The 25,333-nt window shown below is 39.1% G+C and overlaps 1 protein-coding gene across 5 annotated transcripts in view; it reads left to right on the forward strand.

Moving 5' to 3' along the window:
- Ltbp1 (latent transforming growth factor beta binding protein 1) overlaps positions 1 to 25,333 on the forward strand; it is a 385,515-nt gene that overhangs the window by 217,971 nt on the left and 142,211 nt on the right. For all 5 annotated transcript variants that reach the window (XM_051181870.1, XM_051181869.1, XM_051181868.1 and 2 more), the window contains 3 exons: positions 917 to 1,191; positions 21,264 to 21,366; positions 24,665 to 24,736. In XM_051181870.1, the coding sequence (XP_051037827.1) occupies positions 917 to 1,191; positions 21,264 to 21,366; positions 24,665 to 24,736 (450 nt within the window). The remainder of the gene's footprint in view (positions 1 to 916; positions 1,192 to 21,263; positions 21,367 to 24,664; positions 24,737 to 25,333) is intronic.

Below are 25,333 nucleotides of genomic sequence, written 5' to 3' on the forward strand. Positions count from 1 at the left end.
AGCATGCTTTGTGGAATTGGAATTTAATGGAAAAATTCAAGTCCTAAAATTTCTATAATAGAAATTTCTAGGAGAAATTTTATGAAATAGACAAAAGTACCTAATTTCTTCTCAGAAATTATCACTTAGTAAGGTGTACAGGCCTTATTGTGAAAGCATCATGAATTTATAATTTTATGATCCTGGTTAAAATAATATTTTTCTTTTTAAAAATTTTTTATTTTTATTTTTTTAATAAGCATCGGCATTTAGCCTGCATGTATGTATGTCTGCATGTATGTCTGTACTCCCTGGAACTGGAGTATAGACAGTTATGAGCTGCCATGTGGGTGCTGGAAATTGAACCCAGGCCCTCTGGAAGATTAGCCAGTGCTCTTAATTACCCAGCCATTCTCTCCAGCTCCAATTTTTTTTTGTTTCTTAATACATCAGTGTTGTTACTGTAATGTTTGCATAATCACAGTTTTCTTTAAAATTTTTATTATATATTTGAGTGTGTGTGTGTGTGTGTGTGTGTGTGTGAGAGAGAGAGAGAGAGAGAGAGAGAGAAAGAGAGAGAGAGAGAGAGAGCCATAGTGCATGTGTAGAGGACAACTTGTGGAGTTAGTTTTCTTCTTCTACCATCTTGTATCTGGGAAGCAAACTCAAGTCATCAGACTTGGTGGTAGACACCTTTACCAGCTAAACCATCTTCCAGTCCACAGTTTAGCTTTTTAAAAAATGCACAAATTTGTCACTTTGAGTACAAAATTCTCAAGAATTTTGATGTCTGTGTCACAAAAGAGATACGTTGTATATGTTATCCTATGTGGAGTCTATTTGTAGGTGTTTGTGTAAAATCCATTTCATGTTTTAAAAACCCAGTGTTTCCCAGTAAGTATTTATATTTAACAAATTGTCCTCCTGATTTTTGTAGTGAAATTCCCCCCCAACATAGTCAATATCCATGTGAAGCATCCTCCTGAGGCTTCTGTCCAGATACACCAGGTTTCCAGAATCGATGGCCCAATGGGCCAGAAGGTGAAAGCAGCCCAGCCAGGCCAGCCGCAAGTCTCTTACCAAGGCCCTCCCATCCAGAAGACACAGACAGTGCATTCCACCTACTCCCACCAGCAGCTCATCCCACACGTGTATCCCGTGGCTGCTAAGACACAGCTTGGACGATGCTTCCAGGAAACCATTGGGTCACAGGTGAGCAGTATGTTTCAGGCAATCTTGATAATGTTTCTAGGTGGAGCATTGTCCTATTAAGAAACCAGATCTGGTACAAACAAATTTCTCTAGGATAGACTGGTAAGCTATGGTGAATTTACAAATAAAAGTTTTACTGAAACATAGCCCTGCTCATTCATTTACTTTTCATCTTTGCTGGTCTTATGCAGGAGCAGCAGCATATTCAGTGAGTTCATGTGGTCTACAAAACCTATTTATTTTGTGACCCTTTACAGATAAAGGTCTTGCTGATTCATGATGTATGGAATAACTTTAAGTAGTGAACTTCTGGAAGTGTTGCTGGGGTTTTATGGTCACTTGTTTGTGTGTGTGTGTGTGTGTATGTGTGTGAGTGTGTGTGTGTGATCTGTGTGCAAGTGCAAAGCATGCTAGCCATAAGATGTGTTAGAGGAGCTACCTTGTTTATACAAAAATGTTTGAAAATACTTTTGTAGTGTTTTGATAATTTAGATGTTAGTAAATAGAGTTGAATTTTGAATCTATTATGTAATAATAATTACTATCATCTTTTGTTTTCTTTTAATTTGTAATTAAGATTGCAATGAATAAATTAGTGTGAATTTTAAATGTCACTGGAGTTATTGTAACTTTAGCCTATATCATAAATTGAAAGTCCATTTCCTTTCAAATTCTTCCATTGAATCTTCCATTGAAGGCAACCTGGATTTTTAATTGAAGTGCATTTTAATTAAAATATATTATTTTCCCCTTTCCCTTTCCTCCACGCAATCCTTCAATGTGCCTTCTCACTCTGTCTCAACATCACGGACCTCTGGTTCCCCAGCCACTTGGCTCTGTTGTTTCAGGCTATATAATAATGATGCCCTTTGTTCTGTGATCCTCTGGCTGCCTTCTGGTTATGTTAAATGCCCTGCAGATAGAGTAAGAAAGATGTGTTCTTCATTCCAAAAATAGTGTGTGGGAAGGTGGGAGTTAAGAAAGAAAAGGAGAAATGCTTTAGGCTTATAGAACCAATTGTTACTGCTTAAGAAACCTTCAACCCCCCTTTAGATACTAAGTTACTGTAGTATTATCACCACCCTTCTAGAACTGAAAGTTAGTTTGTGGATATGAATGGAGTTACAGCATGCAGAATGGAAAGGCACTGTGGGGAATTAACAGATCTTGTTCAGAGCCAGGGCCCAACTCTTAGTGGCAGAGAACCAACTTCCTTATCTATAAACTGGAGGCAAGAATATGGTGCTTATGAGTTATGTTAAGATTAAACAGGATAATTAATGTAAACCACATTTCGTAAGTGTCACAAAACTATGAAAATATTAGCTTAGAGGATATTGATAGAGTCAAACTTTTGAAAGTTGCCAGATTTTCTGGTTGCTAATGCTTATGTTGTGTAGCTTCTCAAAGATAGGAAAACTCAGACTTCCAAACGTAACTTTTATCTGCCCATGGATACTGGAAGTACCTACTTCTGGGCATGTGATAATGAATCCTGATTGTTCAAGTAAAAGATGCATAAGACACTAGTATAGCACTATTCCATGTGTGTTTTTGTGGGTTCAGGCATAACCAATGGTTTAATGCATGGATAGGTTAAAATCTGAGTAGAATATTGGGAGTGGGTAGAACTATAGAAGGTGCAGCATTGTTGGAAGAGGTAGGTCATCAGGTTGATGACCATAACGTACCCCCTCGCCACAGGCCCAGAAGCATGGAACCAACCTACCATATACTGCCACCTCTGCAGCCATGAGACAAAATGCATCTGTCCTCTCAGAAGTTGTTTTCTCAGGCCTCTTGACACAGTGAAAAAACAGCTGACTTACAACAGCACACTTGAAATAACATTTCATTTTTCCACTGAAGTCCAGCATTAGCAAATGCTTTGGAGAGAAGAAACACCATCCATTTAAATTAATCTCTGAAATAAAGGGTACAGATAGAAGCAATGTGGCTGAAGATGAATTTTATACATGTCATAGTTTTGCCCCAGATGAAGCTTGGAGATAGAAGTTGAATTTGGTGTCATTTGCATTGTTTAGTCATTCCAGCTTATATTGGTCATGGAGAAAGGAAAAAACAGATCCTTTTAAAACTATGTGCCCAGTACCTTTCTCCCCAGTTTCCTAGCTGGAACATGGATGATAAAAAGGCTTTTAAAATGAAATATAACAAACTTGTTATTCTGCTATAATATCAGACAGATGATGCTAACTAGCAAAGATGAAAACAAATTACTTATAAGCCTAAGCTGGACAATCCAATTGAAGTGAATTGGGTGATTGATGGAGTTACCTAAATAATTCAAGCCCAGTGAGATACTCTTGCCTTATCTGGATCCTGTTCTGACTTTCGGCTCAATGGTCCAGACAGTGATCTCAATTCTTAATTCATTTTGCATGTGTATTCACTGACACATAGCTTCAAAATAAGACCTATTTCATCAGATATTCCTTGCATGTATTTGTCTTCCTGCTTGTGAGACACTCTGTTGGAAAGTGAAGATTGCCTAATTAACTAGGGCAGTTCAGATGAACCATAGAATTATTTGAAAATAATAAATAGTGTATAGGTGTATCCTGTTAAGATGTTGGAAACACAGACACAGACAGGTATAGGTGGATTTTAAATGAACGGAGTCAGGGAGAAAACCCAACTCTACCACACTTTCACCTTGCTCATTGGACATGCTCAGTAGTTGTAGCTATTGAGAGTTAACATACATGGGTATCAATAAGCACTTGAGTCTGTATGTTGCTATAAGAGATAATATACCAGATGAGCTTGTCAGAAATAGTTCATATTTCTGTGGTATGTTCTAGTAGTTGGCCATAAACTCAACATGCACTATAAGTCCATGGAAGTTTCCTAGCACAAAATTTCAGATCTATATAAATGTTAGGGGAAAAATGAGCAATGGATTATGAAACTTACAGGGGATTCAACAGAGAGGAGAAGATTTTAAGAAATAGTTGAAGAAAAGAGTCTAAAGAGGCCAGAGAAGCAAATGGTCTGGGATTCCTGACAGACTTTGGTGCATATATTTTTAAAGATCTTAAACCTGGGGCATATTGGAATAGAAATGGCTGGGAGTAAGGTCAACATGTCTTGAAGCCCCTTTACCAAGAACAAAGTTCAGCATTGTTAAGGGTGATATAACTACATGGGGTATGTGTATTCTTCCAAAGATGTCCAATATGACCCTAATTAAACCTTCACAACTAAACCTAAGAGTGTGGGGAATACTGAGGGTAAAGAGAAAAGCTAAAATTATCATGTAAGTACAAAAAAATTGTTCCATAATGTAGGGAAACATTGCCTTTTTTTTTTAATAATCATACCATGAAAACAAAAATAGGATGATTTTTCTAGAAAGAGGCACAGAAGACATACAGTAGATGGGGGTTAAGTTACTTTTCTTAATAATTTTAATTTTTTTAATGTGCATGGTGGTAGGAGAACATACACATACCACAACATGTGTAGAGGCCAGATGACAACTTGGAGGTGTTAGTTCTCTCTTTCTATCATGTGAGTTTCAGGTATCTAACCCAAGGTATCAGATGAAAGTCCCTTTACCTGCTGAGTCATCTTGCTGAACCAAAATTAGGGTTAAAAAAAGAAAAAAGCCAGATGAGAAGTGTTTCAGAAACAAATGGAAAAACTAAAATGATGATACTTTGGAATCATTACTATATAGGTGTGATGATAATGTTGGGTTTATGCAGGAGAGTGTTCTTATTCTTTGTGAGTTGAGTGATAAAAGTTTTAAGAGTGAAGTATCATAGTGTATGCAGTTTTTTTTCATAATGTATGAAATACAAAGATGTGGAACAATGTCAGAAGCTTTTGACTCTGGGAATTCAACTTACACATTATCATCATATTAGTCTAGCATGTTAGAAAATTTCTTATGAGAAGAAAGGGAAACTACTGAATTTTCCTTGACTTAACATATGTTCAAACTAAACTTGAAAAATGCAACTTTAATGCTTTGAATAAAATTTAGAAAAATATATTTGCCAAATTTATCATTTGATTGGTGCTGGGTATGAGGCTGCCAAACATTAGAAGTTGACCTTGTATCAAATGTGAATGGTCAAGGGTCAACAAAAGGAGAGTTGGAGATAAAGATAAGCAGTGTAGTGGATACATCAGCAAGATTTGGTTGTAGAATGTTATGGAGAAAATGAGTGTGGCATGCCAAACTCTTCTGAGCTTTTTTTTTTTACTTTGAAGGCAGGCCAATGCTCATTGTCATCCAGTAGCTGACCCACTGGAGGAGGGAATTGAAGGAAGGTAGCTGGCTGGACCTTGAAGGATAAATCCCACCTTGATTTGTATTAAGAGTGATGTATTCTTGACTATGGGTCAGAGCATGGGGATTTATCAGTGGAATGTGAAGGGATTAATGGAGACAGTTCAGTGATCAGCAAATACATCTCCTGGTAGTATGTTTTTGACAGTGGAGGATATTTCTTTGGATGTTGTCATAAAAATGAGAGAGATCTAAATAACGCTTGCACTAGAAATTTCTGTAGTGATTTTCACCTTTGTAGAGAGTGCCAAGATGGAGAGAAAAACCTACTACCCCCTTTATTTTTTCATTTTGACTTTTGTAGAAAGTGTTATTTAATTTTTCATGGTATAAAATATTTTCTTATGTTAGGATCAGGAGGCACCACAGAAATCACTTAAAGAGTAGAAACAGAGAAGATGTAAAGTGGCTTTGAGGGTAGACTTCCTGAATTGGCAAGTCATAGTCTTGGCTAACTTAAGGGTCTGTGTTACTTGTAGTAAATTGTGCACACCATATATGTTTGAAAACATTTGCAAGTCTGTTCACTCTGTGACTGAGTTAGAATTATAGCTTCTGTGATTACAGTTTCCAAGTCTTTGCAGAGAAACCTGTTTTCATGAGTTTGAAACTTGAAGGTTTCCATTCCAGTTTTCATCTCTGAGGAGAGGCCCAGTTTCAGGAAGTCCCTGTTAGGGTCCATCACTGCCTTTCAGGGATGTTAAATCTACACACCCTTTTCATTATGTAGGGTGACTTTTGTTTCAAATTGGTTCCCTTAGAAGTGATGTAAGTTCGGATCTTACATGGCATCTGCAATTGTGATTATTTGAATTGGGTTTTACTGATTGACCGGTTGTTGAAAACCAGACTTTTGCAGAGACCCAGTGATACTGGATAGTTTGAAAAGTCCCAAATTGTGAAGTGTTTAGAATCACAATAGAGCTCAGGGTCCAGCTTCCATGCTGGCCTTGTCATTGCCAGGTTACACAATCATGTGATCATGGTCTCTTTGTTGAATGCGGTAACATGGACTGTAATTAGACACAGTCATTACAGAGAAAGCAAAGCAAAATGTCTCAAGACCTTCATGTTGCAAATGCTGAAAGAGCAGAAAATTCCACATATAAACAGCCAAATTAACTATGAAGTGCAGAAACACTGGAAAACCCTAAGTAGATATAAACAGAACATTTTTATAGCATTCTAACATAGATAAAGAGGGTAAAATACCACATGAATCCATGTTCATAGGATTGCAGCTATGAAGAGTTAAAGAAATGGACACAGTGGATCATGTAAAAACTTCCACAAAGATTAAAAAATAATATCATAAGCCACAGACTTGAAGATGAAGGTGTATAATCTGTAGATTGTACAGAGAAGGAGGGAGTAATACATGATATGAAACACCAAAGTCTTTGGAAGAAAAACTGATTTCATTACTTATCCATCATATAAATAATAAGTCCTGAGGCAAAACTGATTTTAAGTGACACAAGAACTGTTAGTAGTCTCTTAGAGGTGCCAGACACCATTTCAGTGGTTCTCAATGGACAGGAATGATGGAAACAGAATGGACCAATGGAGAAAACCAGTAATTGGAGATAGGTCTGCCTTGTGCAACACCCTGGAGGTCAAAGTTCAGTGCTAAAATATGCATGTATACTTGCATTGTAGAAGGGAATGTAGGACCCCTCTGCTTTTGTTTGAAACAACAATAGGCACTATGAGAAATTAACAGGAAAGCATGAACTGGAAATGGAGAATATCCTAATTGTACAATGTACTTGTTAGAAAGTGTGAAGAAAAACTTCGTAGCTTTATTTGCATAGATTCTGTATTCATTGCATTTTTCATTGCTATGCCAGGATACCTGACCCCAGACCCTGCCCCCTAAAGATATACCTATGATAGAATGGTTTACTTTGGTTCACAGTTAACTTTAAGGGAATAGCACCCACAGTTTTGGGGAGTCAGAGTGACTAGACCTGGCTTAGTCCTGGGTATTGTGAGCTTGTGGCATGACTGTCCCACCTCTCTGAGAATGTGAAAGCAGAAAGTGGTATCAACACAAGCCCAGGCTGAGATGTGACCTTCACATTTGGTACTAGTGATCTAGTCTGCTAGTTATACCCCAAGGCCAAAACTGCCACAACTTCCCCAGGTAGCCCTATCGAATGGGGACCAGATATTCAAAAATGCAAGACTCTGAGGGACATTTTACATTTAGGCCCTCACAGAAACTAATGAGAAATTGGGGAAGTATATGGGAGGGAGAAAGAGGGGAGAAAGGGAGGAAAGAAGGAAGGGAGGGAGGGAGGAAGATGAATTGTAGACTTTCAAACTAGTTTCTCAGTGATGGGAAAATAAGTTGTTTCTCAGTTAACAGAGCTAGAACACTAAATTTTGTTTAGAAAGCTACTCTTTAATGTCTACATATTATAGACTGACTCTATATATTAATGGAGTGAGCCTAGAGTTAAAATGGAAATTCTAGCTTTGTCCCATGCTGGCATTATTTTAGCACTTTCACATTGGTTATTTCCCTAAATGGTGTCCAGAAACTACCAAAACAGATTGGGTGATTGAAGAATAAATATGGGGCTGGTGAGATGATTTGGTAAGTAAAGATACCTGCTGATGAGCCTGATGACCTGAGTTCAACCCCAGGGACTCATATGGTGGAAGGAGAGAACAGACTCCCACAAGTTTTTCTCTGTCCACCTCATACATGCTTTGGCACATGCAGATACTACCCCCTGTCCAATAGATACATAAATAAAATAAAACTTCTTTTTTAAAGAATACATGATGATAAAACCTTGACCTTCATACTCACCAGTGCTCTGGGGACAACAGCGTTCACTGCCTGGCTCAGCAGAAGGTGGAAGTAAAGGTCTGACCTTCATTTCCCTTTCTGTTGACTGACACCTGTGTCTTTAGGGCTGGCTTGCACAGGTGATGTGAGCTTGGGTCTTTTAGAGGTCTTCTTACTAGAGGTTTGGGAAGGCAGAGCTGGCTTTCCCAGTTGTCTGTCTTTATGAACACAGCTCTCAGTCCAGGTATGCTGATCACATTTATTGAGGTTTGGCCTCCTTCTGGAGGAATAAGTCATCAACACTAGCCACTTCCTATGCCATCTGCATTTTTCTTCAGTGTCCTTCTCAAGTGCTCCCTTGTCCAAGAAACACTTAATTGAGTGTTAGTGAGTCTGTGTCTCTAGTGGCTCTAACATGGCTGTCAGTATCAGAAGATTTTGCTGATGGTAGTGTGCATGTCTCAGTGATAGGTACTGGAGGTCTTAAATGTTCACTGGCCTTGTTCCAGCAGTTTCTGCCTGAGAGCCTATAAGGGACTCTCTTGCCTGGAGTGGAGAAAGATCTTCGAAACACAAGGGATAGGATCTGAAGCCAGGGAGTGGGGGTGGGGATACCACATGGGAGAGAGAACAGAGAACTTTCTTGTCGCCAGGTTTCTGCCAGAAGGGGAGAACTGCTAGTTTTACTGGGATGAGGAATGTGGAGCTCAGATATTGGGAGAGCTAAATATAGATTCTCAGAACTGGGGTAGTAGTCTTCACAGAATGTGTGGGATCCAGACATGGTACTTCCTGTAGCCCATTGTCTAGTCTTCACCTAGGCAAATGCTCTGTAAGTGTCACAAGTTTGTCAACCTCAAATCTTCATTCTCCTGGACTTGTTCCATCCAGAAGCAAGTCTGTGATGCATCACTGGGTTTCCCTGACTCTTTCCAGATTTTAGCCATCCCCCCCCCCATTTTATTGGCCATGAAAATACTTTTGCCATGACATGGAATATCAAGCTTCCATATTTTATCTTTAGGGCACACCAAAACCATAAACCTATCAATTACTAGACTCCTGGTTTTCCCACAGGAACAGACATTGAAACAGAGTTTGGGGCTTTTGATAAGCCACTTCTGATACTGGCAAAGTTATGAGTGTGTTGAAGGGAGTTTGAAGAGAACATAGCATGTCTTGATGGAGTTTCAGACTCGACAAGCTACAAGAATGTTTAAAGAATTACTGCTGGAATTTCTAGGCGCTAAAGTCACTTCATGTCCTCATTCCATCGGGTGGATTTAATATTTACTAAACTGAAGTAGAATCATCTGGGTTAGTAGGAGTGAACAGTTTGCAACAATTTTATGAGGTATCCTGAGAAATAAGTTTTTTATATTAATTTATTTTTTATTTTTATTTTACATATCGATCCCAGTTCCCCCTCCCTCTTCCCCTCTCTCCCACCCTCTCATGCCCCCCGACCACCCTCCCCTCCCATCCCCCCCCCCACTCCACATGTAGGATGATGTCCTCCAGGAGGGGTCATCTAAATCTGTCAAGTCATTTGGAGTAGGGACTAGGACTTCTTTCCTGTCTCTAGATTAGCGGAGTATCCCTTCATGGGGGATGTGCCCCCAAAGTCCTTTTATGCATCAGGAATACATCCTGGTTCCACTGTCAGAGCTCCCTTAGACTGCTCAGGCCTTCTAACTGAGACCCATGTTCAGGAGTGTGAGTCAGTCCCATGCTGGATTCCCAGCTATCAGTCTGGGGGTCCATTAGCTCCTCCTTGTTCAGATCAGCTGTCTCTATGTGTTTCTGTAGCCTGGTCTTGTCCTCCCTCTCTGCATCTGGATTCTAGTTTGGCTCAGCGTTTAGTTGTGGGTGTTTGCTTCTGTTTCCATCAGCTACTAGATGAGGGCTCCATGATGGTGGATAAGTTAGTTGTTGATCTCATTATCAGGGAAGAGCATTTATGGTAGCCTTTCCACTGTTGCTCAAATTGTTAGTTGGGGTCAGTCTTGTAGGTCTCTGGACAGAGAAATGTAAGATTTGTTCATATCTGTCCCACACCATTCCTGATATGACAATAGTGTTGCATTTTTCTTCCCCTTCTACCTTCACCTTCTTCTGCCTCCATTTACGTATAAAAAATATTTATAGGCAAGCGGAGTGTTTGCGTTTATAAGTTCACCTCCAGAGGCTGTATAATTTCCCTTGTGATACTGCCATTGCATTGTTTTTTCTCACGTTTATTTTAATTTTAATTATGTGTATACGTGTGTGGGAGAGATACATGAGTCCAGGTAATCTCAAAGGCTAGAAGCGAACAGATCTATGAAAGCTGGAGTTCCAGATGGTTGTGAATGCCCTGACATGGGTGTTCGGATCTGCATTCAGTTCCTCTACAAGAGCAGTATGTACTCTTAACCACTGAGTGAGCTGTCTCTCCAACCCTGCTATTGTATAGTTATGAGTTGCCTGAACTGAAGAAGAAGCTTTCCAGAACTGAGTAAGAATTTGTCCTTGGTGGTCATCTTCTTACTTCCTCAAGGAGTCTGAAAGTTTAGAATGGACAAGTCAACTCTGGTTTCAAGGATTTGCCATCACCGAGAGTGTTTTAAATATATCCTAAGTTCTGAAGAGAATTCTCTTTCTAAAATGTGAATTGAGGAGCTCCAGTTATTTCAAACAAGGCCCCAGTGTCTCCAGGATAACCATTTTGCAGAGGACTTATTTAGAATGGGCAAGCTTAAAACAGTTAAGAACACAGTCTTCACATTCTGTGGCTTTGAGGCAAGCTATTTTCATAAAATTGATAGATGATGGAGAATGTTCAAAGTCATGGCCATCCTTGACCTTTGAAACAATGTAACAGAAAGGGAAAGTATGTATTTGTGCCTCCCATCTAAGCTATGTGAAATTGGAGGCCCAGAGAAGTTGGGACTAATGTGTGCTGATTCATCCGGTCCAAGTCTAGAGCTATTATTCCATTTTAGCAAGCTTGCTACATCTCTAGCCCCATTTCATCACACTTTGGACTGAGAATTCTCCTGGGACATCTGAGTCCTATCTTCTTTTGCTGTGATACTTTTGACATCTTTCCCTTTTTTCTTTTTTTTAAATTTTTCTCAGTCTTAGGCACTATTAACAGATGCACATAGGACATATGAGCAGATCAATCTAGTCATAAGGGACCATGACAGGATGGAATTAGTATCATTAGAAGAAAGGATACCAGAATGCTTCTTCCTTCCTCCAGATTCATAAGCAAGAGATTATGTGAACACAGAACCAAACAGCCCCTGAATACAAGACAGGAATTGACCATGCTAGCACCTTAATCTTAGGCCTCACAAAACAAGGTGGACAACCGCCTAAGCTACAATACCAAGGTTGACTTCTAACCTCTACACATACGTTCATGTACACAAAGCCACTTAGTTTATGGTAGTTTGTTAGGGCAGCCAGACAGACATGCCTGTTTAGTAGCTGGGATATGTGCAGAAACCAGTGGCTATTTGCTGGGCAATAATTTTCCTGTCTAAGTGAAAGGGTAGCGGACAGTACAAGTGTAGTTCCGGTGCCCAGGCATGTAAATGAACCTGTTGCTTTTATTTGTGGCTTCCAGTTTTTCTGCACGAGTTACATCCAAGCCACAGGTAATTAGTAGTTTTAAGTTCTGTATACTTGGGTGGGACATAGAAACGCTAAAACCTTAACCAAATGGGAGACCTGCATTTTTTGCATAGTGCTTTGAGGCCTGACATGGCCTTTGTTCTTTTGACCATCTCTATAGAGACAGAAAAGGAACTGCTACACAATGAAACTTGATATAGACAAGTATCCAGTATACTTAAAGAAATAAACAAACCTTTACTTATTCTGGAGGTGATCTAGTTGTCATAGCAACAGCAGGCATTTCTGTATTCCCATCATTATTTTCTCACCTACCAAAGCTCTTTGTTTGGCAATAGAATTTCAAATAAATTTAACAGGATGTACCTGTATGAAAATGTCATAATGAATCTAATATTTTATAGAAATTAAAATTAATAATATAAATGAAATAAATTTGACTTCTTTGCTCTCTAGTACTGCATTTGATGGCCTGTTCTGTTGCTTTTCTTCAGAAGAAAGCATAGTGGGAATTATGTGAGAATAGAGTCATGATAGAACTTATTTATTCTTTATTATTCAGGAAGACCAGTAATACACAGATCCACAACCTGGAAGACTTGTCTGTCAAAATTCTGAAATCTCAGAGGTGGAGAATGTAGACAGCTGGATTTGATGATTTCTTTAGGAAAGATACAAAGGAGAATCATATGTCAGGACCTTAAGAATACTTTCCCCTTAGTACATTGACATTAAAAACCAATGTATTTCTTTTAAAATACCATTTCATAAACTAAAGTAGTTGTCTGAAGTTCCTTGAAGTCCATGGTTTGGCTTCAGCAGGCTTAAAGCAAATATACTGTCAGAAATCAGTGTGGATACATTTCCAGCTGTTAATGCCCTAGTCACAGCAGACACTTTGTAAAAGGATTATGCATATATCAGATACTTCAAATGCCTAACATTGTATTAATTACTCTAATAAAAGAAATCTGAGTGGACTAAAAAAAAAAAAATTGCCCATGAAGAATGTTCTGCTCAAGCCAAAGCATTTTTTTTTTTTACAAGTTCCTTTAGAAAATCTGGAAGCATTTAAGCATTTTCCCATTCTTTTTATGGGACAATGCCTGTTGCCCTGCCAGTGAGCCATGGTACAGAATTCTTCATTAGGAAGACAGACTCTCAGAACCAGCTTATCAAATATGTTGCTCTTGTTGCATTAATAGCTGTTCAAATATTTGGTACATTTAGCACTGGCACATAAAAATAAATATATTTAAGGATTTAGTGCAGAGATGTGGAAGAACTCTTGGTAAGGCTTTCCAGTTTGGTTTGAGCCATTTTGCATGAAAGTTGGACAGGAGTTACTTCACTGAAGGAGAGACATTTCTGTGAAAGGTTGCTAATGTCATAGCAGTGAAGACCTTGGTCAAGGGATTAGATTAATTCAGTCTCTTATGTACAATCAGAGTTTTCCATAAAGGACTTTATTCTTGATTTTGTGGAGAGATGTGAAAGATTCTTATGAAATATGACTTCTATCCTTCAACTAGCGTCACAGTAGTGAGGGTGGTGCTTCTGCTCGCTGAAGGGTCTGGGCCAGTATGTTCAAGCAGCATGCTTTTGAATGTGAGTGTAAGTGAGGACGGTGCTGGGACAGAGGGCTTTTGGAGGATACAGCTGTATCATGTGAGTGAATGGGCCATCATGTGGCTTTGCATGCAGGCTCCATACCTGCAAAATCTACAGCTCTATGAGTGTTATGCATACCTCTGAGAATTTAACAGTAATAAAATGACTGTTGTCACTATCCTTTATAATCAGGCAGGAAACATTTAAGAACCATACCTAATTTTAGGTAGGTGGATGCATTTTTGTATGTATGAGTTGGAAAGAGAGGGCTGGAAATATATTATAGTTATCACTGATGACATGGGTCCTAGTCATTCTTTGAGGATAGTTAGAAAGCTATGGGGTCATGGGCTCCAGTTAGTCAGGCTAGTAGGCAGGGGACATTTAAGGAACACTGGTCTTTATTGGGTGACTGTGACAGACTAAAACTTTTGACCATTATTCCTACACAGCCTCAGTTCTGTACTGTGGCCTTCATAAAAATCATTAAATTTAAGTACATTAATTGTGTATTAGTTTGGTTGTTTTTGCAATCTTATTAAGAGATTGACATTCATAGAGTTAATTCATTTTGTGTCTAGATTCTACTGAGTTTATGGCAGGTAGGGACCAACACTGAGGCTTCCTGGTTCCTTGTTTTTTCTTCCTTCCTTCCTTTCTTTCTTTTTTTTTTTTTTTTTTTTTTTTTATTCTACCCTCTTACACTGTCTCTTCATGGGGTGTATAGTCTCATACAGGAATACATATGAGCATGCACACACATGTAGACACACACACCACACCCACAAGGCTTTAAATAATGGTCAGTTTACCTTTGAAAATGAGCTCAAATGGGTAGTTAGGTAGAAGTCTAGGGGTTTCATTTGGTGTTGTGATTTCCTAGATCAGTGGTTCTCAGCCAGTGGGTTGCAGCAACTTTGGAAAACCTCTGTCTCCAAAACATTTACATTACAATTCCTAACAGTAATAAAATTACAATTATGAAGTAGCAACAAAAATAATTTTGTGGTTGGGAGACACCGCAGCATGAAGAACTGTTAAAGGGTCACAGCATTAGGAAGGTTGAGAGCCACTGCCTTAGATTGTGACTGAATAGCATTTGTTGTGTGAAGGAAATCATTTGCTAAGTTTAAACTTCCCCTTTTTCCAAGAGGTATAATGAAAGGGCCTTTAATCCAGATTTATTCTTTTTTGTTTCTTTGAATATTCCTGAATGTGTTTATCTTAAAAACAAATTTTTCTCCATTTCCCTTGAATGATATATTGTACCGTGATTGATCATTTTTACATTTCTGATTATCAGATGCAGAATACTACACTTTCCCTTTTTAATGCTTATGTTTATGAGTATGTGGTGTGTGTGCATGTACGTAGTTTGAATTACATGCCAAAGTCTGGAGTTAACATCCGGTGTTTTTATCCATCATTCTCTACCATATTTATTGAGAACCTGAAGCCCACCAATTCTTGCAACTTTAGAAAGCCAACTTGTACTGGGGATGGCCTTTGTCTGCCTCAGATCCCACTGTTGGGATCACAGTGGGATACTATTCCTGCCTGGCATTTACATGGATTAAGGAGATTCAAATTCTGGAGCCCTTAGTGATTTCTCCACTAAGCCATCTTCCAGACCCCATACTGTACCTTTGTAAGGGCCCTTATTCTCTTTCTGTTGATTAGCCATCAATATCCCTGTATCAACTGCTCCTTAAAATATGTAAGTTTTTTTTAAGCAATGCAAAACTCGACTGACTTTATAAAAGGACTAGTGTGGCTACTTTCTTGTTTCATGGTTGATTTTTAGATCCAACTAGAAGTTCAACCCCAAATTTGGAAAATTCTCCATGACTTAGCACCATCCTGTTCTCCACCTCTCTGTACCCTCCCTTTGTTCCTTCATGCCAAGTTGCCTTCCTCCATGCTTCCTTACCCTCTCTGCTCATAGTTAATGTTGGCCGTCTGCATTGGGAAAGCTGTTGTGTCCCTCTGGAGTCTGTCCCCAGCAGTAACTTCCTCATTTCAGCACTTGCCTGAACTTAGACCTATGTACTTTTGCAAGTGTTACAATGGATCAGACTTCTATTTCCTTTCCCCCCATTAGTTTCCCTCAGTGAACTCCTGGGAGTATTTTTAAAACTCTGTATTGCTTTAACATTTTAAGTTTATTTGTTCCATTGGCTTAGTGCCATGTTTCTTTGGGAGAAGATGCCCTTTATTCTAGCTTGAAGTATTCATAGTTCATTATAGAATAGTTCTTGATAACAAAATGAGTTACATATATGTGATAAGGATGATTTCGAAGGTTTCAGTATAGACATTTTTAAATGTCTCAACTAGTGAGACTAAACAGTAGGTCCTTTGGCATTGTACTGTCTTCCTGGGATGACCCTTCTTATAGTGAAATATCTGAGCAGTTTTAACAGAAATCTTCACAGAGCCTATACGATGACAGGCCCTTTAAGTATGGTTATAATTTTACCCATGCAAAGGAGCAGGTGAATGAGACTCTGCTTACCCAAGTATAAAGTAGGATATTCCACAGGGCTAGATCCCACACCTGCTTAGTCATTCATCATTTACTCTCACTACTGTTTGAGAAAGGATGATCTGTGAAATACCCCAATCCTAGTAAGAGAGCTGGGGTGTTGACTGGGGTCTAATGGTTTTCAATTAGAACTCATCTCTTTTCTTGACTACTAGGCTTTCCTTCTCCAGGACCTGACACAGTGAAGCAAAAACCCTTGTAATGAGTATCAGTTGTACTATGAAATGTCATAAGCCATGTTCTAATGTCTATAACAGGTTTTCCCAGTTACCATGCACCCTTCAAGCAACTCTAATAGTGAGATTTTAATTTTGATTTGTGAGGATCTAAAGGGAACCATGATCACAATTTAACTTTAATTGCAAAGTTTTGTGCTTTTACCTCTAAACTGAGGTTAAAATCTGAAGAGGCATATTCTCAAGCAGGTAAAAAGGGTTTAAGTACATTTACCATAATCAGTTGATTATTGATAATTAGTTACATAATTAAAAGCCTTTATACCATTTCTCATAATTAGTTTGCATTGTGAAATATACTCTAAAATCTCTACCAAGCCAAATAACAGCATGCTCTAACTCCCCAGAAACTTCCAGAACCTTCAGTGCTAATGAAGGGTCTCTCTAACCCATGGATTATATGAAGACCCGATCTTCTGAAGTACAGCTTCCATTAACAGAGGTGGAGAAGAAGAGTCTAAAGCTTATTTTTGCCACTCCTTTTTTTTTTTTTTTTTTTTTTTTTTTTTTATAAATCAAGGTTAAGTGGAGCTGTTGGTTTTTTCCTCTTTTGTCTTCTTTTCCTAAGTCTAATGAACAGAGGTTTAGACTCTGTGAAGATTCTAGAGATAAGGAAGTAGAAGCAGACAAAGGAGAGGGTTAGGAGCAGATCAGCCCAGACTTGGCCCTATTATAATAACAGAAGTCCTTGAACTTGGCTCTATCTTTTAGTAGTCTGTATTTTCTAAATGGAGTTATGTAACCTAGCAGTACATACTGACCTCAGAATCTTAAGCCTGCAAGAAACCACACAGAGGTCATCACTTTGCATCTTGAGCATTCCTGAGAGATGATCCATCAGGCTCTACTCTCACTAGAGAGGTCACTATCTCCCATTAGGTAGGTACATTTACAGTGGAAAGATCATCTACATTGTGAGATGAATCCTCTTTTCTAGTGTGTTTTTGTCTTCAATACTGCTGATAACTTCTGGAATGCAATAGGCTTGTTTAATAAATCTCCACATTGCCATCATATCCACATGTAGGTTGATTAGTGCTCCATTCTTCAGCTGATCTTCATAGGACTGATCTGGTTGCCTGAATATTATGCTTGCCCTGCCCTAGTTGGATCCTAGCAAACATATGGGGTTAGTGTCCCTTTACTAGCACTGAAGAATATGGGAGTTAGAGCACCTTGCTATTTGACTTGTTAGAGTACACATTATATAAGATGGGTTCGGAAATGTTTGACGATCTTCCTTTGAGAATGGGTTGATTAACTCCATGGGAGAAAGTCTACTTGTGTTTTCATTTGTAAAAATCACCTAGATGTCTGCATGTGAATGTTGCTAGGGGAGTCTATGCCCATGTGAGTTCATCTTGTTGAGAAGTCTAACTTCCCAGTCTTAGAGCAGAGCATCCAACTTCATTCTATTCTGTGTTATTCTTCCTATTGTGGCCCTTTGGTGTGGGAGAGACATCTGTTGGCCTAACTTTTTGCCTCCTCTGGGTACTTCTGACTACACTCAGATAAGACTGATGGTATCTGGTATTCTCTTGGGTAAAAGCTTTGAGTGTGACTACAGAGATCTTTCACGTCACACTTTTTGCTAAAGCCTGAAGTTTCTTTATTTTTAAATAGTTGATGAGACTGATAGAAAACTTGTACTTCATCCCTCATAGCTCATTCCTACGCTGTGTAGACCCAATTTCCAGACACACAGTGCTATGGTACCACCTATGCACCCCATTCATTCCACCAATTTGATTGCTTGTGCTGCCTTTGGCTGTAGACCTGCAAAAATAAAACCATGGGATAAAGCAGCTTGGATCATGTAATGAAAACCTTGTACCTTTTTGGAGGCCCAGTAGAGGGAAATGATTTATTTTTGCCCTACCAAATAAAACATTCTAGGAATCCAAGGTGAAAATTGGATTTTAACTGCTACTAACATTTTGAGCATATAAAATCGGCAAGTGTTGAGTGCTTCGCCTGATTAAGAGAAGGGCCCAGAGAATGAGCTATGTGGAAAGTGGTTGGTGTCTCAAACAAGCCCAACCAATTTATGAAACTGGAAGAGAATGTTAAGCAGATGTTGGTAGCCAGGTTTCTGCAATGGAGACCTCTGTGTTTTTATTTGTTCCTTGTTTTATACCTGAGGTATTGTCCCCTTTCCTTTCCTGCTCCTAATCTTTATTTAAATTGTCTGTGGTTAGGCTTGAGGACTTGGGCAACTATCCTGATTCAGGTAGTTTGTCTTCACCTTGATTCTTTATCTTCTTTTATGTGTGGTGTGAGGTGTGTGTGTGTGTGCACACATGCACTTGCATGCACATGTGCATGTGGGTCTGTGCACACACACCTGCATGCTTGTGCTTTCTGTCTTGGACCTGGTGAAGATCCAGATCTGGGATTGGAGCATTCCCATTCAACATGTAGTCCACACAGCTACCTACACATAGGCTTCCCTATTGTTGCATTGGTTTATAACAGTCACACAAGCAATGTCCATTCCACCAACTGGGTTGCTTTCTTTCAAGAAAAGCATGCTTGTCTCTTCCTATCTGCAGAGTAACTATCAGGTGTCATGGATGTAGTGACCTCGGCCTCGTTCACCTCCCTTAGGCACATTTGCATACATACATACATACATACATAAGTGGTATTCTCAAAAATAGACCAACTCGAAATGTCTTCAGGGCTATCTTTTATTCCAGGGAAGTCAATTTTGTCCTAGAAATGCATTTCTGGTTGTTTATGATACTTTTAAATGGACAGTTAGACTGCCCAGCTTGTTTCACAGAACACTCACAGTCCACTCCAATCCATTCATATGCCCTTTGCTCCCTGAAGAATCTGACAATTTGGATCTGGTGTGGGACATCTGGAATAAGAAACTTTCAGATGATGATGATAAATGATAGTGGTAAAAGTAATAGCTTACTTAACACTTACATGTCAGACATAGTACTCAGTATTGAACATGGATTTTACCTTTCAAGCTCATGAGCATGTAGAAACGTGCTATTACATATTCCATGTAATCGATAAGAAAATTCATCTAACTGTGTGTGTGTATGGAGTCCATGAGCAGAATGTATACCCAGGCTTCTAGAGTGTCTCAGTTACTGTTTTAACCACTATCACAAGCTGCTTTTGGAAAGCATATAATACTTTTCAAATTATTAAAATCATAAAAACCTAAAGACATCAACACCATGCTGTTATTCCTAGCTAGACTTCTCTGATGTGGTTTTGCTTTATGAGTGATGTAGGTAGTTACTCAGAGCCTCAGTCAGAATGAGGCATGCCTGGACACTCAGCAGGACGGAAACATTGTCCATGGAGGCCTGCCAGATCTTGTTCTTCTTGTTGAGATCACCATTCACTTTCACTTTCCCTCATTGTGCATAGCCCCCTGCCCTGGGGCATGTAGGCTAACCTCTGATGGGGTTTCCCACAGTAATTGCTCCACTTGCCATTATTGAGCATTTGAAATGTGTCCTGTTTGGGGATATAAAGATGAGACACAAGCACTGGACTGAAATTGGTAGCAGTGGACCTGTGCAGCATCATGTTTGAAGTAAAGAAATTGAATCATGAATTGAGGAGTAGCCAGTGCTGATTCTCAGTAGAAACAAAGTTGGAGGAAAGAAAAAATAGGAGAACACCACAGAACCACACACACACACACACACACACACACACACACACACAGAGAGAGAGAGAGAGAGAGAGAGAGAGAGAGAGAGAGAGAGAGAGAGAGAGAGAAGAGAGAGAGCGCATTCAAACTGATCTGAGTTGTTCAATCAGAAAAGGTCCTTTGCCAAGCCTAAATAGATGTTCAGAGGTGGAAGGCAACAAGATGTAGCCTAAAGTGGTACCAGAGGGACTTCTTTATCCTGCCTGGGGATAACAGCAGATATTGTTGCTGGAGGTCATTAGTCAGAAGAGTTATGCAACCAGATTTCTTTAGAAAAGATGACTCTGGAAATCATCTGAGGATTTTTCTTTGGCAAAGCAGAGGAGCCCCTTAGATTCTCCATGTTTGTACACAAGACAAAGGTGTGAGCTTATCCTGTGCAGCCAGGGAGTGAGCATCAAGTCAGTCTCATTGCCATCTGGTCCTTGAGTGATCATGCAGGACAGGACCGATTTTCAGGTAGTTCTGAGTAACTTCAGTCCACTGCCTCAGGATCACCTGATCTCCTATGGTTGACTAGGAGTCTCACCTGACCTTAATATTTGAAAATATGGAACTGTAGTTCTAGGGGTATCCATTCTGACTGCTGGTCTTGATTAAAATTACCAGCCCCTTCCCAGTTTGACTGATCTCCCTCGAGCATTAGTGTCTGCAGAACTGATCTGTGGTCAGCCTGTGGTCATCTCTTAGATTGCCCCTTCTTGGTCCTCCTCAGGTTCTGTGATTTCTCCCTTGTTGACTTCACAGCTCATATTACAGTTTTAGGGCTGCCCATCTCAATCTAGTGCCTATGTCCATCTTTGTTTCCCAGTATTATAAGTGCTTAATAAATCCAGAGCAAAGGAACAATGAAAGAACAAGCCAACGAAGGAACATGTTGGGCAAGGCATTATTGTGGGGAGACCCAAAAGTGAACATATACTCCCCAGGTGAGGGGACAGGGCACAGTTAGGGAAAATCCAGACAAGTGGGAAAATCCATATGCCTTGTACATGGACCTGTGCTGCTGCTTCAGATATTCATAAGATTTTACAAATGCAAAGGAGGAGTTCATATATGGAAATGTGCTCATTCCCTTATGTGTTGTATTGGCTCTGCCCTAGTATTTGGTCTCTAAGTTTTATAGCCGTTCTTTTCCTCTGTAATTGCATGGTATCAAGGGAACTGTTTATAAAGTGACTGGGAAGTACCCCAGCTTGGGGCTGAGCAGTCTGTACTCAGTTAACCTCCCATTTCACACCTCCTTGCAGTGTGGCAAAGCGCTCCCTGGCCTTTCAAAGCAAGAGGACTGCTGTGGGACAGTGGGGACCTCCTGGGGCTTTAACAAATGCCAGAAATGCCCCAAGAAGCCATGTAAGTGACATGTCATTGTTTCTTTACTGGTTAATGGAGCATACCTCTTTTCGTACTATGGCTCTTAATGATGAGTCCCTTAGACCTTCAAAGAAATCCCTGGCTGTATTCCAGAACATAGTGCTACAACCAGCATTTCTAGAAACATTCTGAGACTATTAAAATTATCATATCAGTTCTTTTTAAAATATGCTCAGTTATCAGTTGCCTTCTACAGTTTAATTTCTTATGTGTGGGCAACTGTGAAGAACTGTTGAGCAAAGTCAACCCTTCTGGCCTTGGGGAGTAGGAAATGGATGGCTTCTAAGATGGTGAACAAGTGTTTCAAACCTTATTTTTTAAAAAAGTCAGTACAGTTATTATTTATTAGGTTAGAGTCCTTAAATGGAAAATTTGTGTCTATCCACATCATAGGCCACAGATTTTATTCTGCTACAGATCTCCTCCTTTATGAAAAGAAGATCAGATGAGGCATTGACTGGTTATTGATTTGTGAAAAAGAAATGTGGAATTATGAAGCCTAGTATTTTGCCTCCCTGTTCCTAACACTCCTGTTATATTGCCCCCATTTTCAGTGGCTGCAATATCAACATGCTGTGGTTTGCCCTTAGAGTGTTCTGCAGAACTGTTCTTTGAGTAAATCTAGGTTTATACCATTCCATTCCCCTCTTCTCTGCAACAGATTGTAGCTTTAGTTTTTGAATGCAGCATTAACTCCTGCTGACATTTCTTATATTTTTGGTTTTGAGCCTAGCCTTTAATGGCTGAGCTATTCCTACAGCCCTCCTACTGACATTTTAAAAAAGACTTTTATAATTGTTCCCCTCTCTCTGTATTTTAAAAGGGACATCTCATTTGCTTCAACCAGATGATTTTTATTTATTCATATTAAGTAATAGTTGATTGGATTAATAGTTTCACTTGTCTTTAACACTTTTTAGGATTTATTTATTTTATGAGGATTTTCCTTGCATGCACATTTGTGTACCCCATTTGGGCCTTGTAACCACAGAGTTCAGAAGAGAGTGTGAGATCTCTTGGAAGTGGAGTTATGGATGGTGTGAGTCACCATGTAGATGCTGGGAACTGAGTCCTTACAGTACTTCTGTAAGAGCAACAAGTGTTCTTAACTACTGAACTATCACTCCAGCCCCTCACTTGCCTTTTAAACCTTTGTTTAGCATAAAAATTTAGCCTAAAATCTGGTGGTTCAGACTTTCTACCTCTTTTATATTATTCTCCCAGCATAGTAATATGTTGTAAACACTTTTTTCTTTTTCTTCTTTTTTTTTTTAATTTGGACTCCTCATTTCTGACATTTAGTTTCTCTGAATACCTGAAGTTGACTTGATTAAATTTGTTGACACTACTAATGTTTCTTAGAAGACTCATTTATACAAATTTCTGCTTGTTAAAGTTAATTCTTCATTAAAGAGGAAACAAAATCACATGAGCTATTGTAGTGAGGGAATAGATTTTTCAGGATGACTGAATAATGATTTCTATGTAGTTGGTAGAATGATGGCCCCCTCCACACACCACCCTACTTGAACACTTATTATATAAATTATCATAGTTTTCTAAATGAAGGATCTCTGGAATCTATTTGGGATTATGTAAAGGTTATGGTGTTTAGAGTTGGGGTGATATGAACTTGACTGCCACTGCTGTCATTTACTATTGATTCTGATGAGCCATTAACCAGCAATGTGCATCTAAATTGTTGAAAGCACATTGCCATCTGTTTTGGGAGCCATGCACCCTTCAATGGCCATGTGAGTTTATGGAATAATGTGATGACATGCTTCCCACTGTTAAGTCTAAGCACGAGGGTGAGAGGAGGTCCTCTACTTGGCTTTTGGTCTAAGTTTCTGTGTCTTAATGCTTTTTACATCTTCCTCCTTGCTTTCTTTTCCCATTTACTTGCTTCTTTGTGTCTTTTCTCCAAATCTTAGCTATTTCTATTTCTTCTGTTTTCTAAATTCCAAAGGAGCCAAGAGTGACAGAGGTTAGTTAGGGGTTGAAGGTAAAGGGTTTCATATCATCTCTCCCCCTTTAATTCCTAAGGCCATTCCTAACCTCCAGTCATTGGTATCTGGCATTGCATCATCTTGGAAAGAATTTGTTGCTTTATATGGTATTGTTAGCTTCACAGTTCAGTCTTGATGGTGATTTCACTTGAACAGAACAGGAAAGGACAAACTTGTTCTTTTAACCAAATGTTGATGAAAATAAGTTGATAGGTTGGCTCAATTAATACATGAATTGAAGAAATTGCTTTGGTTTTAGGGCAGTGGGGATGATGAATGAATCCAATGTTAAGAGCTTGGCATTTAATCTGCTTGTGCTGTCTAAAGTGACTCACCACTGAGAAGCACAGTCAAGGTCACGTTTTCTTAAAAACTGTTCTTCCCTTGGTTGGTACTACTCTCTAAATCATATTCATGTTGGAAGAGAGACTTTCCTTGGCTGCTATACATGATAGTTTCGGGTTCCATGCCCTTGTTTTGTTTTTTTGTTTTTTATTCCTTTTTTCACTCAAAATAGTTTAAACTTCAACTTTCAAATGACTTTTAGCTAATGAAGTTTTTGTTTAGCAACATACAAAACCTTTCATTTGGTGATAATTTTTTTTGCTATAAAAAAGCTTAATTTTAAATCTGTAAACGATTTCATTAACTAGTCTGTCATCTGTTTGCAATGTGCTTAGTGTGAACAAGTCTCTTGCCTTCATATCATACAGTTTTAGGAGAAAATTAACATTGAATCCTAAGAAGAAGAAAACTTTGAGAGATCATCTGACCTGGCTCTGTGCCTTGAAGAGACTGTTGAATATGATCATTTTTGTCTTTGAGGAACTCATAGCTGAGGTCCCAGTTTCTGTAGGCATCCGTGTCAGTGTCTTCATTATATGGGATGATGCTTGACATGAGGCCAAGGGATGAATGGAGCAACTTCCACACGCCAGCATTTCCCCTTTTAACCCCCAGTTCTCTGAAATTAATGACTGTAGAGGAATGTATCTTATGATAGGAATATTTAATCACTAATTGGAAAATAATACAAAACAGTCTTATGATTCAGTTAACACAATAAAGATTTGTTGGCAACTTTCTAGGACTACAACTGTTGCAAAATAGGAACTATACTGAAAACAAGCATGAGGTGAAATCACTTTTAAAGTTCATTATTGGTATCCATAGTTTGTAAATGATAAGTCTACTAATGTCATAATGGTACCAGCAGATTTTAAGCTACACATGTAATGGAGGATTTCCCCCCCCCCCCCCACTTACAGCCTATCATGGATATACTCAAATGATGGAATGCCTACAAGGATATAAGAGGGTTAACAACACATTTTGTCAAGGTAAGGCTTATTGAATTTACTAATGGGATTTGATGGGTGTCTTGGCATTTTGGAAGTATGAGTTGTTCTGCTACATGATGCTCCTGGGTCTAGCATTTGTCAGTTACATGGTGGGTAGATAATTTCCTGCTCTTTCCATGTAGCTAAGGACATACTGACATTAATGTGTGATTGGTAAAGTTGCCTCCGTATTCTTTAAAACTCCTTGAACTCTTACCTTTTATTAACTTGTGGGAAAACCCTTCAGGAGTGTGGCTAGCACTTAGCAGACCCTGAGTCCCCATGCCGGTTATGTCACATGGGTGCATGGGTACCCATACCTGTACCCACTAAGCCTAAGTACTTCTTTGCTGACCTACCATTCACAACAGAGCTCCCCTTTTTCCTCCCATGAATGTATTGCTTTTCTTCACAACTTATGAAGGAACTAAATAGGACCATGGACCTCTGTCCCTCAAGCAGTGAGAAAAGCTAGAGAGTCAAATGGGAGATGCTCTGAGTACTTTTGCTTCAGCACAATAGTGGAGCTGTATGCAGGGGGGGAATACTTCACAATTCATGTAGTCTTGGGCCTATGAGTGAGGAAAGTAAAACCAT

The sequence above is a fragment of the Phodopus roborovskii genome, unplaced genomic scaffold (assembly GCF_943737965.1).
Source record: "Phodopus roborovskii unplaced genomic scaffold, PHOROB, whole genome shotgun sequence".
NCBI lineage: Eukaryota > Metazoa > Chordata > Mammalia > Rodentia > Cricetidae > Phodopus > Phodopus roborovskii.